The sequence below is a fragment of the Malus sylvestris genome, chromosome 6 (assembly GCF_916048215.2).
Source record: "Malus sylvestris chromosome 6, drMalSylv7.2, whole genome shotgun sequence".
In the NCBI taxonomy this organism is placed as follows: Eukaryota; Viridiplantae; Streptophyta; class Magnoliopsida; order Rosales; family Rosaceae; genus Malus; species Malus sylvestris.
This window is the reverse complement of record NC_062265.1, coordinates 8,599,735-8,619,693: the sequence shown is the minus strand read 5'-3', so window position 1 is coordinate 8,619,693 and position 19,959 is coordinate 8,599,735. Positions and strand designations below refer to the sequence as shown.

At 37.7% G+C, this 19,959-nt stretch overlaps 2 protein-coding genes across 14 annotated transcripts; both read right to left on the bottom strand.

Annotated features, from left to right (window-relative positions):
- Nucleotides 1-37: 37 nt before the first annotated feature.
- LOC126625196 (uncharacterized) lies at nucleotides 38-4,412 on the bottom strand. Of its 8 annotated transcripts, none has more exons than XM_050294284.1 (5): nucleotides 3,792-4,411; nucleotides 3,196-3,543; nucleotides 613-2,254; nucleotides 396-526; nucleotides 38-304 (listed from the first exon to the last, which is right to left on the bottom strand). In XM_050294284.1, the coding sequence occupies exon 3, from the start codon at nucleotides 2,241-2,243 to the stop codon at nucleotides 1,071-1,073; it is 1,173 nt and encodes a 390-aa protein (XP_050150241.1). In that variant the 5' UTR covers nucleotides 2,244-2,254; nucleotides 3,196-3,543; nucleotides 3,792-4,411; the 3' UTR covers nucleotides 38-304; nucleotides 396-526; nucleotides 613-1,070. The 8 variants fall into 8 exon arrangements, with proteins under 8 accessions (XP_050150241.1, XP_050150239.1, XP_050150243.1 ...); XM_050294282.1 differs by having other exon boundaries at nucleotides 3,494-3,543; XM_050294286.1 differs by having other exon boundaries at nucleotides 3,196-3,534.
- Nucleotides 4,413-6,056: 1,644 nt separating this feature from the next.
- Nucleotides 6,057-19,241, bottom strand: LOC126625193 (uncharacterized). 6 transcript variants are annotated; one of them, XM_050294272.1, is made up of 17 exons: nucleotides 19,089-19,241; nucleotides 18,868-18,964; nucleotides 15,068-17,166; nucleotides 14,451-14,984; nucleotides 14,007-14,156; nucleotides 13,121-13,506; nucleotides 12,317-12,786; nucleotides 11,778-11,872; nucleotides 11,587-11,694; nucleotides 9,766-11,519; nucleotides 9,460-9,568; nucleotides 9,079-9,253; nucleotides 8,611-8,678; nucleotides 8,359-8,471; nucleotides 7,369-8,259; nucleotides 6,548-6,644; nucleotides 6,057-6,441 (listed from the first exon to the last, which is right to left on the bottom strand). In XM_050294272.1, the coding sequence occupies exons 3-17, from the start codon at nucleotides 17,154-17,156 to the stop codon at nucleotides 6,425-6,427; spliced, it is 7,056 nt and encodes a 2,351-aa protein (XP_050150229.1). In that variant the 5' UTR covers nucleotides 17,157-17,166; nucleotides 18,868-18,964; nucleotides 19,089-19,241; the 3' UTR covers nucleotides 6,057-6,424. The 6 variants fall into 6 exon arrangements, with proteins under 6 accessions (XP_050150229.1, XP_050150231.1, XP_050150233.1 ...); XM_050294274.1 differs by having other exon boundaries at nucleotides 9,766-11,504; XM_050294276.1 differs by having other exon boundaries at nucleotides 11,778-11,830.
- Between the last annotated feature and the right edge of the window lie 718 nt (nucleotides 19,242-19,959).

The window sequence follows — 19,959 nt, the reverse complement described above, 5'->3', positions numbered from 1 at the left end:
AACCTATTTCTTTGCTTTGTGTGTATCAGTGCAAATGTGCTCCAATTTCTTTCACAAGCAGATGAGGAAGCTGTTTGTGATAATACTTTGATTGCTAACTTTCTCACAGTTGGTGCATCGGTCCCATACATGATCCACCATTCAGCTACAATGAAAAACAATGTTGATAAGCCTAATAACTCGAACAAATTCTATTATAAACTTATAGTGAAATATGTTTACACTCACTATGAGACATTGTTGTTCGAGCAGCAATTGATGTTGGTTCTCCAAAAGTTCTTCTTGCATCTTTAAACCATGTTAGCTGAATTCAATAAATCGTGTTAGTTTAATCCAACAAAGTAATTATTAATATTATAATTTAAGTAATTATTATAATTTAAGTAATTGTGTACCTCATTTCCAAATTGGCCAACTGCTGGTGATGCAGGGTCTAATTTAGAGTATACATTATGTACAGCACGTATAAGGGTACCATCATCTCCAACACCGGGTCTGTATTGGTATCGAGGATTCAAATAATATGCTGTTCAAAGAAACACATACTCTAATAAGAGAAATAAAACTTATGCACCTAAAGAAATGAATTGCAAATTATGACATAATTTATACCTGCTGCATGCAAATCGTGGTATAATGTTTTATATCATCGATCTTCAATTATCTTTATGACCCATCTTGCACCATGTTTTCTTTCCAATTCATCCTTCACTACACGCATCAACTCATATACTGCCCCCATAGTAGGATACACTTCTGTGTCAACGATCCGTAAAACTTTGTAAAGAGGTTCAAAGAGTTGGCACACATGTTCTGATTGAGTCCAGAAAGCATGATCAAGCACTATACTTTCCACCATACGACCTGTATTTGAGCGGCTGAAATTGTGGTTGGCCCAATCGTCACTAGTGAATAGTTGCTTCAACCCTGCTTTCTTCTTCAGTAGGCTGTCTAATGCAATATAGTTGGTGGCGAATCGAGTGGTAGCTGGACGAATGATTTCTCCTTTGCAAAATTCACGCATCTTTGCCAATAACCAACCGTGATTGTAAATATAATTTGTGATCGTTCTAGCTCTTTTGACCACAGTAGCAACATTCTCTCTTCCCCATTGCCTCAAACATGAGATCAATACAATGTGCTGCACATGATGTCCAAAACACATTATGATGCTTCATTAACTTTTTTCCAGCTTTGACAAATGCAGAACCGTTGTCGGTCACGACTTGGACAACATTATGCTCTCCCACCTCCATGATTACATCCCTCAATAATTTGTAAATATACTTGTAGTTCTTTATATGGTCTGAAGCATCAACAAACTTCAAAAAAATTGTCTTTCCCTTGGAGTATACCATGAAGTTTATGATAGACAATCTGGTCGGCCCAGTCCATCCGTCACACATGATTGTGCAACCATTAGTTTCCCACTTTGACCTCAACTTGTTAACATACTCGCCAATGTCTTTATACTCCATATCCAAATATTTGTTTCTTATCTCATAGGGAGTGGGAGGTTGTACTCCAACACCGGCCTGTTGACATCCCACTACCATATTTTTGAAATGATGTGATGATGCTTTCTCAGCAGGGACATTTTCATAGATAAAGAACTTGCTAATTAGACGCCCCATTCCCTCCTTCACATTACCTCCCTTGAAATAACTCCAAACACTCTTTTGACGTGCGTTGGATGACTTATATAAACTTGGGGCTATTGGTGGTGTTGGTTGTGATTCTCTAAGACTGCCTCCCCGTCTCATTTGTGCACCACCACTTGTCCCGGAACCTTGTCCCCTATTAGGAATTTTATGAAGGTGTTCTCTTTCCCATGTTGACTGTTTGGAGGCACGTAATGCTTGTTTCAAACTGCGTCGTTCTTCAGGTCCCATGTCATCATCACATTCGTCCTCATCGTCATCATCATCACTGTCAACCGCTTGCCCAATGACTTCTCCTCGTAGCCCAGCTCGAATATTTTCCATTCCATGTGTTATCTTTTCCTTCTGCTGTTTTTTATTTTTTAATAATGTGCTGATGAATGCCTTCACTTCTGGGGGGACATTATCGCATCGTTGGACATTTTTTGCTGGATCTAATCCACTAAGATGGTACTTTAGTCGTGTCACTCCGCCACTCTTCATTACCCGACCATAATATTTGCAAATTGTGCCATGTTTGTTTCCGTCTATTGGGTCTCCATGTTCCCAAGCTGGATCACGTTTAGTAACTCCACTTGACATCTTAAATGTACCTATATTTATTTTTCATGAAAATTAGACAATTATTTTTTGATAAAATAAGAGAACCTAAATAATAAAGTTATTCTACAGAAGAATTAAATACGAAGTAATGAAAATGATTGTAAAAATTTAAGTAATTATACAAATAATATGGAATAATAAAACCTAATATTACTGAATAATAATCCAATTTGATAATAATCCAATTTAATGAATAATCCAATTTAATGAAGAATAATCCAATTTGATAATAAAACCCAATATTAATGAATAATAATCCAATTTGATAATTAAAAAAACCTAATATTAATGAATAATAATCCAATTTGATAAAAAAAATAATCCTAATATAAAACATGGTGATGAATAATAATCCAATTTGATAATAATCCAATTTAATGAATAATCCAATTTAATGAAGAATAATCAAATTTGATAATAAAACCTAATATTAATGAATAATAATCCAATTTGATAATTAAAAAAAACCTAATATTAATGAATAATAATCCAATTTGATAAAAAAATAATCCTAATATAAAACATGGTGATGAATAATAATACAATTTGATAATAATCCAATTTAATGAATAATCCAATTTAATGAAGAATAATCAAATTTGATAATAAAACCTAATATTAATGAATAATAATTCAATTTGATAATAAAAAAAACCTATTATTAATGAATAATAATCCAATTTGATAATAAAACCTAATATTAATAAAATAATAAATAACATTAAACATATTAAAATTATCCTAGGGAATAATTATACAACATTACTTAATTACTTAAAAAAATTAACATGTAATTGTTAACATTACTTAATTACTTAAAAAAATTAACATGCAAGTATTAATTACTTAAAAAAATTAACATACGAGTCCACACAAATTTATTTGTTGTTGTATAAATTACAATAATATAAATTTAAGTTTGTAAACTTACCTTAAATATGGAACCGTTTGTGTTCAAGCTTTGGAATGGATCTGGAATAGCTTTGAAAATGGTAAGGGAAATAAAATAATAAATAACATTAAACATATTAAAATTATCCTAGGGAATAATTATACAACATTACTTAATTACTTAAAAAAATTAACATGTAATTGTTAACATTACTTAATTACTTAAAAAAATTAACATGCAACTATTAATTACTTAAAAAAATTAACATACGAGTCCACACAAATTTATTTGTTGTTGTATAAATTACAATAATATAAATTTAAGTTTGTAAACTTACCTTAAATATGGAACCGTTTGTGTTCAAGCTTTGGAATGGATCTGGAATAGCTTTGAAAATGGTAAGGGAAATAAAATAATAAATAACATTAAACATATTAAAATTATCCTAGGGAATAATTATACAACATTACTTAATTACTTAAAAAAATTAACATGTAATTGTTAACATTACTTAATTACTTACAAAAATTAACATGCAAGTATTAATTACTTAAAAAAATTAACATACGAGTCCATACAAATTTATTTGTTGTTGTATAAATTACAATAATATAAATTTAAGTTTGTAAACTTACCTTAAATATGGAACCGTTTGTTTTCAAGCTTTGGAATGGATCTGGAATAGCTTTGAAAATGGTAAGGGAAGAAGAAGAAACGAAAATGCTGAATGCCTCTGATACTATCACTCCACCTCTGATAAGGCGTGCCGCGTGAAAGAATATAATAGGCAATGACACACTGTTCTGCATGTGAAAGAATATCACGGACTCACGCACACGGACACGGTTTCATTATAAAAGCAGTATTATTTGATGTCCATGGTCTGAAACTGCAAAAAGTTATGGACATATTGTAAAATCAGTCAGGCATCTCAGATGAGATGACCCAACCACATCAAAGGGCCACATAAATTTTTTGCAAGTATTGCTAGAATCTAAAACCAAAAAGTAAGAATATTATTGGTGTTACAGCTTTACAGGTTACGAATGCATTATATAATATTTATATGTCTATATACACAGGTCCACAGTCACCTCACACGACACCACACACACACACCGACATGACACCACACACGCACACAACCCACGCACACTCACCTCTCACACGCATACGGTCTTCTCTCAAACTCTCTCGAACCTTCTCCCTTCTCTTCTCTGAGTCCCTTTTCCCCCTTCTCCGTTCTCCGCCACACAACCAACAACAAACACAGATCTCCCAATCCCACACACGTACGTCTCTCGATCCTTCTCCCCCACACACACACTAACGCACAGAGACCCAAGGTCTCTCGATCCTTCTCCCACTCCCACACACGCGCACAGAGACCCACATCGTCGCCGTCGCCGTCGTCTTTCGTTCTAGCTCTCTGCGCCGATGGTCCAAGACCCACATACACACATGCACACCCATCATCATCACCATCGTCTTTCTCCCACTCCCACACACACGCATAGAGACCCACATCGGCAGATCGACTTCTGCTTCTCCCTCGTCGCCGCCGCCGTCGTCTCTCTCCTTTCTCTCTGCGCCGATGGTCCAAGACCCACATACACACATGCACACCCATCATCATCAGCATCGTCTTTCTCCCTCTCCTTCTCATCTCTGCAACTCGGCGAACTCCAGCGAGGCCGTGCGTGTCGACTCAATTTCCGAACACCTCCGATGGTTTCACGGCAAATTTCATATATACAAATGTTCATCTCGTCTTGTTTTTCATTTTCATACCTAGATCGGAGTCTAGGGTCCTATTTTACAGTCGGCCGGAGCTTCTACAGCTCCGGCGTTCTTCTCCGAGAAGTCAGCCACCGATATTATCGATAAATTCGATAATATCGCGATATTATCGATAATCGCGATATTATCCCGAAAACCAGTTGGATATAGAAAAAAAAATCGGTACTCCTCAAAACCGATAATATCGGCGATATATCGCCGATATTATCGGCATTTCGGACCATGGTTATCATCAACCTAGAATCGAAAGTGTCTCGCACTGATTTAGGGTATGACATACTTGAGAAATCATGTATAAAAACGAGTGTTTAGGATGATGTCATCCACATACTCTTTTTTTTCACTCACACAATTTATTTTCATTAAATCTTTTTCAATTTATTTGATCCGATGTTTAGAAATTGAGAGGTGTGTGGATAGCACCACCCCTTGCTTATCCTACACTTGCGACATTCATTCTGATACCGATTCATAGTTTCTTCGATTTTTACGTAACAAGGTCATAATTGTGAATGAGATATTTAGGCTACCAAGAAAACCTGTGTAGCATCTTGTAGTTCTAGTGTTTGATAACATTTACCCAAACACTTAAATTTACAATTCAACGGTCTGCCTATTGCCCAGATGACGAGTAAGAACGGAGTAATGGATTAGCATGATGATAAGTTCAGAGTCCAATTCTCTCCAATGTAACAAAAGAATGCGAGTTCAATGCCTTACCGACCTGCCACGTAATATATGTTTACAAAAATATTCTCTTGGCCACCTGATGACCAAAGAACATGGCCACTTTAATCTTGAGTTAATACCAAGAATTAAAAAAATAAATAAAAAAAAGATTGAAACAGATGAATTTTATCAGCTAAAATAAAAGAATATTATAAGATCAAGCTACCTCTTTGCACATTCCATTCTGTCTCGAGGAGCATTACTCCTAGACTATGAGTCATAGTCATACTGCTGCATGATTTCAAACTGGACAAGAAAAAGAGCACTGGCATCAAAACTTGTACCGAGACATCGGATTTTTCTTCAATACTACGTAGCATTGAATGATCCAACAAAAAAATATTTTGACATGATTATACCAATGCTATGTGATCACGACGAACGAGATAGCATGATATTAAATATCCAAATGGAGGAAACAGTAACTGGTTATGTGATTAATCATCTGAAATCCTCCCTTGCATTACAAACCAAACTACATGGACAATTTTCCATACACGGAAACCACCTCTCTCTGCGAAAAAACCACCTACGGAAACCATAATTTGTAAACTAAAATCGCTATAAAAATCTACTGACTACATTTTTATGACCGAACAAAACCAAGGAAGCAAGAATTTCCATCCCTACGCTTATCCTCGTCTATGATAAATATACACAAGTACGGCTGGGCATGTTGGCATGGTCATCCAATAATTGACGATCCTCGGACTGGAACCCATCATTTGCAGAGCTCCTCTCAACCATTGTTATTCCCTGTCACAATCAACAATCAGATAACACAATCACGTTCACAAACACAAGAATATATGTGCTGCAAATTGTCCGCGAAGAAAAAAAAACCCTGGGGATGAAATTTAACCTCTAGAGGCATTCCGGTTCTGACTTCTGTGGCCCTTGTCATGTGAAACTGAAGGAATCTTTGAGATGATCAACGAGCTTTGTAGTCCTTCTAGTAGCTGTGGCCAACAATGGGAACACCATCAGGCTCACAGGTTAATATAAAAAGAGTGTTCACATTGCGTAAACACGAGCAACAAAACTAGCATGAATGTTACACATGGATTCAGAGAGATGTTGGGATAAAAATTTAGGGCTTTTTACGTGTAAGATATAGCATGGCACTTTCAGAAACCCTGCAAACTCGATACTTGAGGGGGAAAAACCAGCTTACTTTGTAACAATAGAAGTGCACCAAAAGAAATTCACAACTAATAATCAATTAGAGCATGACAAGTTGATGGATGCAGCATTTTTTGTTTCTCTAATTTGAGCGCTTTAAGTGTTTTAGCATAAAACTCATAGGTGTCAATGTGATTTTGCTAGTTTAATGATAATTTTACAAACTTACACTACAATTAGAAATTTGACTTCCAAAAACAATTTATACAAGTCTTGCTGAGGCATCACCTACTTCAAAGTAGCAGATAACTAGGGGAACCACCCTCAGATTGAGAGACATAATCTGGCCAATGACTTGAACCATTTACCGTCATATTTATCATGAAAGGTCGTACCCAGTGCACAAAGCTCCCGCTTTACGCAGGGTCTGGGAGAGGTGAATGTCGGCTAGCCTTACCCCCATTTATGGAGAGGCTGCTCCCAAACCGTCATATTTATCATGACAAAAAAAAATAAACATCTATATGCAAAACAGAGACCAAAATATATCTAAATACTTACTCTTGATGTAGGTTGAATTCTGCGATTTGATCTACGAGGCTCAACAACTTCAGCAGTCGACTTTGCCGGATTTCCACTAAACACTTTGCCCTCCTCAATTTTACCCAACCTTCCACCAGCAGGTGCAAGTTTTCCTTTGTTTGCCCGAGATAGAGCAGTTAAAGTGGAGACTTTCTTGGATGAAGAAGAATCAGATGATGGAGCTAATGAAGAAAATTCCATTGGGCCGTCTGTTGTCCCTTCTGTTCTATGTGTAGATGTTTGTGATAGTGTATGCTTTCCGGATAAACCCTCAGCATGGTTTACAGAATCTTTGATCTTTCCTGTATGGTCCATTTCACTTGAACCATCAGAGGCAGTGTGTGCATCTGTTAAGAGGTGGTCCTTCTGTGCAGCAGATTTACCGGATAAACTTTGCAGCTTTCCAGATCTCAGACCCTTTAGCTTGGATCCAGCCACTTGTTTTTCCCTCGTGTCGATTTTGGATGTATTTTTCAATCCACGGGAACCTGATCCTTGAGGCATCAAGTATTTTGCAATTTTCACCGGATCACTAGTTTCATTAATCTTGCCACCCTCATTTTCCACATAATGTTTGCTAACTTCCATGAATTTTCTCTTCTTTCCAGGCTTGGGGATACCAAAAACAACCCCCCTTGATCTTTCCTTCTGCAACCCTGTCCGAATTGTTCTGGTTGCATCAAGCTTATTCTCAGTTCTGGTATTCTTACCCATATTAAATACCTTTTCATTTGCAGATAAATTCAGTAACCTTGGGTCTACAGGTTTCCCTGAATCATTTACATCAATGCTTTTTGACGCGTTATCATTCCCCTTGTCTTCCACTGCAGGACTGCCAAATTTGGATCGCTTTTCCTGGGGCATATCACCCTGAACATCAAATTGCACTTCAGTAAAATAGAAATAAAATTGACTTGAGAAGTTTTCAACAATCATATGAAATTAAGCATGAAGTTATAAACATAGTACCTCAAGGAAGGAGGTGTCATTTCGTACACTAAACCATTCAACCCATTTGCCATCCTTCCAAATGAGCGAAGGCCGAAGATGCCAAGCTTTAACAACTGACTTTTCCCCTTGAGCTGTAAGAATTCATAACAGGAGAGTCTCAAATCAACTAACAGTAACTTTTACATAGTAACAGTGGAAAACATTTAGATGAAGGGTCTTAATGAAAGCAACCCCCACCCCAAAAAATAACAGTAATAGTAATTCACACACCTGGAAAGTGGACCGTTAATATAGTTTCATCTTTCTTGTTTTTTTCAGTGACAACTCCTTCCCACCAGCTGAAATATAATTGAATATACATGTGATGTGTTATACAAAGGAGATAATAACGAATGAAAAGTCCAAAAATAGATGTCAAAAATGGAAGAACAGCATCAAAATCACGGTTAGTGCAAAGAATAGTAAGACTGGATGTGAGTGTGCAATCACCAAATGCGCTAATCTCTAATATACCAACACTACCATGTTGCTCCTACACCCGAGACTAGGCATGCTTACGATAGTGAAAGATTTAGGGAATGTATATCCAAATAAAGGGACAGTTGCAAAGCAACATTTGTGCATGGTAAAGAAAATTGCAGGCACTAGAATTATATTAATCTTCATATAAAAGATTTCTCTAGCAAGATTCTCCGCAAGAGCAATCAATTTTTTATTTATTTTATAACTTGGGCTTACCTCTCCTGTATCCATGCATCAACTTTATCTCCAACAGACCAAGTATAATCTGCCATTGCTGCTCTGCGCCTTTTCCTTGTTCCGTCATGTCCCAAAGCGGTAACAGGGCGGGCAATTCGTATCTTTGGTGGCTTATCTTCTTCGCCATCAAGTGCCACCCATTCCTGCAGTTTCCCTGAGCCAAGTAGATCAGAAACCAAATGTATAGTAAGTGAGCATGCAGATGCAAAAGGCATAACATCTTAATAACAAAGAGTTCTATTCATATGATCCATAAGGTATCCAACCAAAACTTGTAATGATAGACAGTCAACATGAAATTATCACTTTAAAGAGAACCGGTAACACCAACATGAGGCAAGGCATGTTGAGGCGGTATACCTTCATCTGACGGAAGCTCAGTGTAACACACACTAGCTTTTCCATTTTGCAAACACAATACCTTAGCAGTAAACCAGGCTTCTCCAAATCCAGCCCCATCTTTGAGAACCTAAAAGAAAAACAAGTCAATTTTATTTTACGGCCACAGAGCACATCGAAATGCCAAGCTTCACAAAAAGATAGCACATGAACGTAGAAACTGCTGTAAACAGGTCCAGTGAACAGAAAAAAAGCTGATGTCAATTGTTTTTGGGGAAAAAAAAAAAAAACCTACAAACCATATCAGATCACACCTCAGCTTCATACCTCTACTAGAGAACCCTCCTTGATGCTGCTTTCTTCAGATGCTCCTGCTTCCTTTTCAAAATCATTCTCGACAGTAATCAAAGCAGACCTTGATCTGATTTCAGAAACATTGCGACCCTTCGGTCCTCTTGACCCCTTTTCACTGGCAGTATCAAACCCTGTGGTTCCTACTCCCGGCCTCAGTTGATCATCCATTGATTCCTTATTTACCTCTGTCAGAATAGGTGACTTCTCATGTGCAGTTGGCTGTGCTTTGTGCTTATCTGATTGTCTATCTTTAGAACGCCTAGAAGAAGAATCAACATCTTCTCCGACAGTACCCAAATTTGACTGTTCTCTCAACATGCCATTTGATTTCATAACCAGACCTGAAGAAACTTGAGGTACTTTCCAATAACCCTCTGGACCAGCTTCTACTAACTGACTCAATGGCAAAGGATCACCCATAGCTACAATTATTCCAGCTTGTGATACAGCTTCTGCTGCCAACTCAGCAGCTTTTACAATGGCATCCATATTTTCAGCTTGCTTTGAGGCTGCAGATGCAACTTCAACTCCCTTTCTAGAAGCCTCCCTAGCAGCAACAAGGATCGAAGTCGAACTATTAGTTACATCTTCACCCCTTAAAATGGGCACAGGAGTAGTCATTCTTATACTTTGGCTCGCATTCCCATCATTATATGAAACCGAGGCTTCTTCAGCCATCAATTTTGCTTGTAATGCAGCATTCAAAGCAACATTGGCAGCTGCAGCTGCTGCCTTTGCAACAGCAGCCGCGGCAGCTACAGCTGCAGCAGCAGATGCCAACGTAACTTCGCCATCAAATATCAATCTGGAATCTTTTTGCTTATCCAACTGATTCCATATTTCTTGGCTGTGACTAACAGCTGTAGCAGCATAAGCAGCGGCTTCTTCTGCCTGTTGCCTAGCCTCCTTAACTTTACTAAGAGTCGCCTCTGTAAAAGCTTCCCTCTGCTCCAAATCCTGATCTGCTTTTTTGAGGCGACCAGTGGAAGGCGTTGGAAAGACAGACATAATCAATTTCTCTGGCATGGTCTTAGACACAATGGTACTTGGGGTTGAGATGGCAACAGATGTAGACAGACTACTACTATCAGCAAGTGTTAGAGCTGACTCGGGTTGAGATCGAGCTTGCATAGTAACCTGAACATGATCCTCAGAAGCTGAAGTCTTTTTTCTTTTTCTAGGCTTAGGGTCAGCAGAATGCTGGCCATGTGATGCCGACACTTTTTTTGGGTCAAACACTGGAGACACCCCTGCAAAAACACTAGTTGGGCCTCCAGTCTGAGTAGAAGAACCAGAGGAAACATGCTTCTTACTAGGCAATTGTGGCAAAGATGTTTCTTTTACAGGAGTCAACTGCACTGCTTCTGTACTAGGAAATGCTGAAAAATGAGTACTGGCTTGAGCTGCAGAAGACTGTGGAGAAGTAAGCCAGGGACCCCGAAAGGAGGGCTGAGGCATCCAAGTAGTATTATGGCCCCCAACAACGTTCCCTATTGATTGTGTTTGAAAGGGATGCAATGGATTAAGTGCCTGCTGATAATTATATTGCAGGCCCTCGCAAACAGGGGTAGAAATACTCCAAAGAGGTGATGAAATAGGTATCATTGGGCTACCCATTGGTGGAGCACCCTTCATGCTGGGTCGACCAAGAGGTGAGGGAATACTTTTACTCTGGAATGCACCTTTAATTACTTGGTCAGGAGCCCTGGAACCTGTAAACCTCAGTTCTGAAGCACAGTTAGACCCCCGATCAAACCAGCAGAGAATTAAGCAGCTTAAAAAGATAGAAAGTACCCGAGCGTGATTGCAAAGGAGTTTCTGGATTACCCAGAGCAGACTTTTGACCGTGTAGCCTCTCTATGGACACACGCCAAGCATTCTCCCACATGCCCCTTCCACCATCTAATAAAAGAACATAATTTTATAAGTTACTTCACATTTGTAGCAATTAGTGAAACGATAAGACAGAGAACAAAATAACTTACCATGTCCCCCAAATGCTGACACCATATAAGCTTCTTCAGGTGCTATTCCTTGACTGCAGTGAAAATTAAAAGAAAAACATCTTTCATTTTCCGTCCTGAAATTAAATCTCCCTTTACTTGAGTATGTTATAGGAAGGTGACTGTAATGCATTCAAAATTTGGAAATATGCCATTCCAAATTTTGATAAAAGCTTTTAAAGATATTGAGTGGTCACTGAAGTATCATGTGCCCTTTTTTTTGTGGCATAATGGTGTCCTCAAAACGAATACCCAAGCATCCAAAACCTCCCTTCTTACTTTTCTTCCTAATTTGCACTCTTGCAGAAATTTTAATCTCTCTGTTTCTCTAAATCAAAATAAAAAATAAAAAAAACAGTAATCTGATCTAAATCAGCAGTCTTAGAAACACCTTAGTACTTTCCTAATCCCTTGGGTCTGTGCCATTGTTAATTTTTTTTTTTTTTTTAAACCATGTTAAAGCAAAAAAATAAAAAATAAAAATATTAGTACAACAATATGTATTAAGCAAAAAGACTCACATTAAAGCTCCATAAACAAAGATTTGAGCACGTAATTGCACTTGCTGCAAGTCAGTGAACGGCTGTTGAAATATTACAGATGGTGGAGCAGAAGTATTCAGATCTGGCAAACTAGATGTGGAAGTACTAAGAACAGAAAAGGGTTTTATAGCACCATCCACATGTCCATAGGGCTTTGTCTCACTAGGCTGCACAAGCTGGAAAATTCCAGATTGGTTTTGGGACACACTGCTTGATCTGTCTCCTCTTTCTAATTGTCTCATAGGAGTTCTTGCTTGTGCACTTCCCTTCTTAGCGCTCTGTTTACCCGTTGCCTTGCTAGATGCTCGCCTTGTTTTCCGTTCAGGGGTAACCTTAGAAGCACCTCGTGCAACTCCATCAAATACTAGTGAACCTCCATGAGAAAGATCTTGTGAGATTTTTGCATCCAGCTGGCCTGAACCAGAATTTTGTATAGACCCCTCTCCAAACTGCAAAAAGTATTTCTAAATCAGAATATAGAAAAATTGGTGTAAAGACATCAATAATTATACATCTATATATCTATAGCAAGCAATCTCCAACCCCTAAAACATATACTTCTGTTAACAGATATAAAGTATCAAAGACATGGGATCTGCAAAATAATTCTAAATCAGAATACTGAGATGTCGAAATAGAGCACATTTATAACAATAAACGTACAAATTTATTGCAAGAATAGCCCAATCTACAAAAATAATGTATATGTCAAGAAATAAAAGGTTCAAAGACACAAGTATTATTTAGCATGAACATAAACAACAATAAGGTTAGAAATAATACTCTGGGAGGTATAATAGTAGGAACGGGCTGCAAGTTGTTGGGAGCATCCCCTTTTGGCAAATCTGCAAATGAACTCACGTCCGACGTGCCATTTCTCCAATCCTTGGAGGCATCATTTTCTTTTGGATTCCAGGATTTAGGAGAATGATTGTCCCCATTCCTAACAATGTCAGAAACTGGGGCATTCAGATTTTTGGGCCCCTTGATATCACCTGATTCATGTTTAGTCTCAGAAAGCTCACTTGTTTCAACAACCTTAGTTGAACCACAATCATTTTTATTCGGATTAACAGAACTTCCACCACTTTCTGGTGCAACAAACCTAGCATGAGATTCAGGCAAAGGAGCAGAACAGATAGAGGCTTCACAAATCGGAGAAGCATCACCTGTGGAACAAAATATAACAGTCAGAAAAGAAAAAGAAAGGAAAGCCAACATGACTTGGAAGTTAAAACAATGCGTGTAGAAAAGAACTATATTTCTAGTGTTGCATATTACTCCTGCTACATTCTTATTAAATCCCAAACATTTCATTTACATATTAACTTCTATGTAATCCAAACAGGCAATTTGAAACCTACCCTCAAAATTAAAGTTGTCAACTTGCAAAAAGTTAAAATTAAAAAGTTCTAATACATCTTATCCAACTCTAGCATTTCATTCCCTTAAAAACTCAAAAGCCCAAAAATCATGAGTTGGAGCCACCAAGTTGAAACAGAATGACTCTTACAACCACCAATGAACCTCAAAGCCATTCTATCTGCAATAGCCTCGTTAAATTATCCCAAAGAACCAAAATGTGAAAGTTCACTACATTCCCTTAAGGTTTATCTTTTATGTTATTTGACAACTCATTCAAGAATACTAATCAAATTAAATTACTCACAATTAATGCTGGGCATAGTAGCCTCCGCAGAAGTCTTATCCTGAGATACTTCAGAAGTGTCAGTGTCTTCCATTGCATTTTTAGCAGTACCACCACACATTTCCACCAATGTTGAAGGCCCAGGCAGCATGTCAGAATCCATACTTAGTTCTGCATAACAGCAAAAATCATTCCAAAACATCAATACGCAAATGGAAATAGTAAGCACAAAACTTTTATTTCATGAAACATACAAACAATAACAGGAGCAAAAGAAGGGACGCCCTGTTAGTTAGAAATTGCAGTTTTATCCAGGAGGTCCGTAGTTCAAGACACACTATTAGCATTTGTAACTTGTGAAAACGAACCAGGGAGACAAGTTGACTGCACATAACTTAAAGCAGCAAGAGATGATAAGTGAAAAATAAAAGAGAGAATGATGACTGGTGAATGTAAAACTCTCACCTGTTGCATTTGCAGATGCCTTTTCAAAACTCTCTTTTATGGTTGAGCCATCCTGTCTTCCAAAGAAAATAGCTTCACTAGCATCACCCACTTTTGTAGAAGATTCACACTGAACAGAAGCTACTTCCCTCTCATTTGTGTTTCCCTTGCTAACTTCATTAGCGACTGCACTTTGTGGTTCATTTTGGCACTCTGTATTGCAACTGTCTGTGACAGGCAGAGATTGATCAACCGTCTTGCATAACGACTGTCCAGAACTATCACAGGAAACACCTTTTTCAGCTTCAGAAACGGAAACTGGCCCTGTTTCTACCAAAGGAGGTGGCACTATACATGAAAAACTTGCGTCCTTGGACATTTCACTTGCGGTTTCTTCTTTTTTGTCACAGTATGAACCCCCAGCAGAAGAAGGTGCTGCTTGAACCTCTGAGTTGCTAACAATATCCCTGGCTACACCATTTCCAGAAGACAAGGGAACACCATTCATTGTGCCACAAGAAGCCACGTTCGAATTTTCCAAGAAAAGGTTGGTCACTGCAAGCAAAAGAGAATCCAAGTTAGTATATTTAAGGGATTTGACATTTATTTCCATTCAAAGTTTCAATTTCATAACATACCCGGTTCATTACCATCACCTTCATTTGTTAATGTTGGAACAACCAGCTCTTTATCTGTGCTAGCTCCACACAATGGTGAGGACCCCAATCCCTTAACAACAGATCCACCAAGCTCCAAATATTTACCATTAGACTCATTGAGCAATTGTGTACTATCCTTTTCACTGGAAGAGAGATCCAGGTTACCATCCTGTCCATCACCAACATCACCTTCTCCGTAAACTTTATTATCATCACATATTTGAGAAGACTCCTCAACAATAGAAAGTGATACAAGTCCATCAGCATTCAATTTCTCTCCAGAAATTCCAGAAGCATCAAGAGAACTTTTAGAAGATCCAGTTACATGTGCTTCACTAAATACTTCAGCTGAAGAACATGTTGCAGTCAAATTACAATGAACTTCCCTATTTTCATTACTTTCATCCTTTGAGACCTCATTTTCCTCAATGACTGACAAAGAAGCCTCGGACGTTCTGACCAAAGTCCCACTATCTGGTTGGAAACCACTTTCTAAAGAATTCTCCTTGGAGCTATTCCATCCAGAATCCAATTTCGGTTTAGGATCTGGACTTGATGGACTTGAAGAAATACCAGCATTGCTGTTGGTGACCTCACCTGCAAACCTATCATCGCCTCTGGTAACCATTGGTGATAAATCATTTGTGTTTAATTTAAAAATATCACCACCACTACCTGAGTCTTTAAGCAAGACTGTATCTTCACATTTGTTGGTTTCAGCAGGAACCCCAGAGCACTCCCTGTCACTGAATACGTCCACTACATGTAAGTCAGAATCCCCTTTCAGCATAGGATCTATACTTGAAGAAATTTCAGCATTTTTGTTGCTAACCTCAACTGCGCAGCTAGTATCATTTTCACACGCCCTAGGTGATAAGCTGTGTGTGTTTAGTTCTGATTGATCCCCACCAGTATCTATGACTTTAAACAAGACCACAGTTTCATATTTGTTGGTGTCAGCATCAGCTCCAGAGCATTCCCTGTCACTGCATCCGCCCAGGGTATGTAAGTCAGAATCCTCTTGCAGTATATCCGATGGTTCCTCCACACTAACAACATTTTCCTGATTAGCAATTCCTCCTTCCACAGACTCCACCTCAAACGATGAACAATGAGGGTTTTCAAGATAACAGGTAGCCTTTTCAACTACTTTTTCATTCACTTGAGCCTCTATGCGCAACACATGCCCATCTGGATCCTCTTCACTGATATCTTTTAAATTATGTTGAACATCTTTTTTACTCAACTCATCACTTCTTGTAATAATATTCTGCACAGATATCATATCATCAACTTGCATTCCTGAAGCAGAGGAATCTTCTTTTTCATCTAGACGTTCATCAACCGCATTGTCCAATTCCATCTGATTTGCATCTTTGCATTTCCCATACGTAGAAGGACTCCCTTTACTTACACTTGGGCTGTCCTTTCCACTGAGATCATTTGGTTCCAAGTTATTTGAATTTCCATCAACTAATAATTTACCTTCACGAGTTTGTGAATCATCAACACAAAGCTGATCTACTCCTACATCCTTTAAGCCAGAAAGATTTTCGGAAATCTCCACCCGTGGTAATGTAGGCCCTAGATCTGTAACATCCCCCATTTGAGAAAGAATGTTATCATCATTATTCAAATTAGGCTCCATCTGCTCAGTTAAGCAACACAGTTCCTTACAGGCATCTGATTCCTCAACGATTGTCTCAGAGGGAATAATTTCTTCCTGCCCAACAGATTTTAATAGCATTTCAACAGATTCTGAGGAAGTGGCTTCAGACCAAACATTGTTGCGCCTTGATATAGAGCAAGATTCTGCTGCAGTGGAACTAAACTCTATCCCACTACTCCCACGAGAGAAATCCTCAATCCAGTGATTAGGTTCGTTATTCTCAATACCCAGAAAAACCTCGGTTTCAACCAAACTATCAAACCTCAAATGCCCTTGAAGGCTATCGTCAAAATCAAACTTGGGAAGAGCATATGGCTGTAAAACTGGAGGAAAATTAGTACTCCCTTCACCGGCTAAATGAAGATTCTGGCTTTGAAAATCATTGTCATCATAATCCATGGGTGTATCCCTAAAATCGAGCAACAATCAGGGAGAAAGAGTACAGATACAAAAAAAAAATAATAATAATAATAATAATAATGATTCAAGTTGACCAAATAGACAAAATGGGGATAGACAACAATACGTGCAAGTATATACATAGAAACCATATGGACCAAATATTCAGGCCTTACAGCCACCATTTTGCAGAATAATTAACTAGCACATACAATCATTAAAAAGCAGTCACTAACAGGGAAAAGAATCTCAATCCCTACATCCCTTTGCTCATCAAACAGCTAATCATCCCCAAGCAAGTTGTAGCCTGGTAACCGTTTATAATCAATTATGTTCAAAACTTCAAACTCATAATTTCTCAAAAAAAATAATCAGTTAAGACAGTTTCCAAACTCTATCCCATGACACTCACAATCTGAATTTCAAATACTTTAAAATTGAGAAAAATATATGCTTTGGACGTTATTTTGTGAATTATACAAAAATGTTATACCATATATAATGTAAACATACAACAGCCAAAGAAAAACCAATGAAACCTTAATCAATTCAAACAACAATTGACATATCAATAGAAAAATGAAACATCAAAGTTTTGTGCAGTAAAAAAAATCGTAATATCATGCTTTGAACAAAAACAACAGAGAGTTATAAAAATATATTCATGACATATATACGTTTCTAAATGCTATATAAATTCCGTGCCAATAAAATTTAAGCCAGTGGAACCCTTAATATGTTAAGAACCCTTGATTGGTAAACCAAATGAAGTTCCACTTGACCAGATACTTGAAAGTGTACTATTTAGAAATTCCTCAGAAATTCCTCTACAATTAAAAAATATACAAAACAAAAAAAAAAATGGAAGTCGAGGCACTTTCCATAACATGGGATATCGCACATCAACTAAAATAAAAAAAAATAAAAAAAAAACTAGAAAAAAATAAATGCACATCATTTGTAACCGAAATCCTTTTTTACAGATAAATCATGTTAGAACCCTAAAGACACCAATCCTAGCATACTATTTTGAGTAATGCCTTCCCAGGATTCTTCTCATTTGAAAAGCATGTAAAATTAATGAATTTTTTTTTATAAAGGAACAACTGAAGCTATGCAACAACAGTAACGGTAACTATATTATACATGGTCACTGACCTCGAGAAATCCTATAAGTTTCAAAATTTCACAAATGAGACAGCATACAGAGTAAAGGTATGGCAGAAAACAAAATCTACATTCAAGATTAAGCTTCTATATATTTAACAGTTAATGATTACTAAGAATAGCCCATTACGGTAATCCTTAAACTCAAATAATTGCAAAGAAAAAATGTGTGCTAAACTCACAATCATGCATTTAGATGTTTTCGATTTCCAAAACATCCATGTTCCTTACAAGAACCACAAGAATCCACCTTTGTTAACAAATAGCAAGTATAAGCTGAATAATACCTTAAAAAACAGTACAAAATCAATAAACAAATTACACACAATTAATGATAAACCAATACCGCAAATTCAAAGATTAAAGCTTCAGCACTTCTAATTAGCTCCAGGTATGAATACGAAACCAACAACAACGGAACAAAAAATAAGAATTTTGAATTAAAGCTCACCATTTCTAATACTTTGGCCTAATTTTACAGATACCTTAACTCTTTGCAGAACCAGAAAAATAAAATAAAAAAAAAGGAGGAAATGAACAGTACCAGAAGAAGTAAGAAGTCTAGAGACGCTACCTCCCTCCATCCGGTGACGAAATCCAGCCCCTTTGATCTCTCAACTGTTCCTCAATCGTACGGTCATCTGCGAGCCAAAACCCAAAGCGTTAGTCTCCCAATCACACTCTCACCCAACTGGTAACGACACATCAGGGAAAAAAATTGCAAAACCCTAACAAGCGAAATGGAAAATCCGTCGGAGTTCATACCGGAGACTTCGGGTTCCCGGCAGATCGAATTAGGGTTCCGGTGAAATCGCGAAGCTACAGGCGAAGAGTGAGAAAGACTTTACACGAAGAGAGAGAAAACGAAAGAGTGAGAGAGAGAGAGAGAGAGAGAGAGAGAGAGAGAGTGTTTGGGTGACCGAATTTGCAAAATTCAAAATAAAAACGGAAAAAGGATAGGCCAAGGGTAATTTCGTACATTGGCTGAATCTGACGGGTATAGACAGTATGGAATTGATACGTGGCTTGTCAAGACTTGATTTGACGAAAGATTCCTAGGGTTAAACTCATATTACCAGCCGATATGTGTGGTCGGATCACAGGCAATTGAATTATTCTAATTGGACGGTGACGATGGGTGATTAATTTTAAGAAAGTCATAAGATCTTGACACGTGTCTGGAGTTGTTGATGGGTTCAGAGGAGCAGATGACCCTATGCTTATAGAGGTAACAAGACCAAAAGGCTATATATTTGAAATTAATCCCCTTCAATTAGATGTCACTTAATACTACTATTTAGTGGTATTCCTTCACTTATGAATGTGATATCTTAGGTCATCTCCAACAGACCCAACCAAAAACCCATAGGGCTAAAAATAGCTCAAAATGACACGAAAATGGTCTCCAACCGAGAGGTAGGCCAAAGGGCTTGTAGGCCTCACCGAACCAAAAAGATTAAAATCAGGCCAACGGGCTGGTCTTATCCAGCTAGCCAGCCTTCTCCCGACCCAAAATTCAAATGCAACGGTAACTTGGCGTCAACATGACACCAGCTAGCAACAACTAGCTGACATCATGCTGACGTTAAGTTACCGTTGCATTTAATTTAATTTTTTTTTACGAATTTAAAAAAAA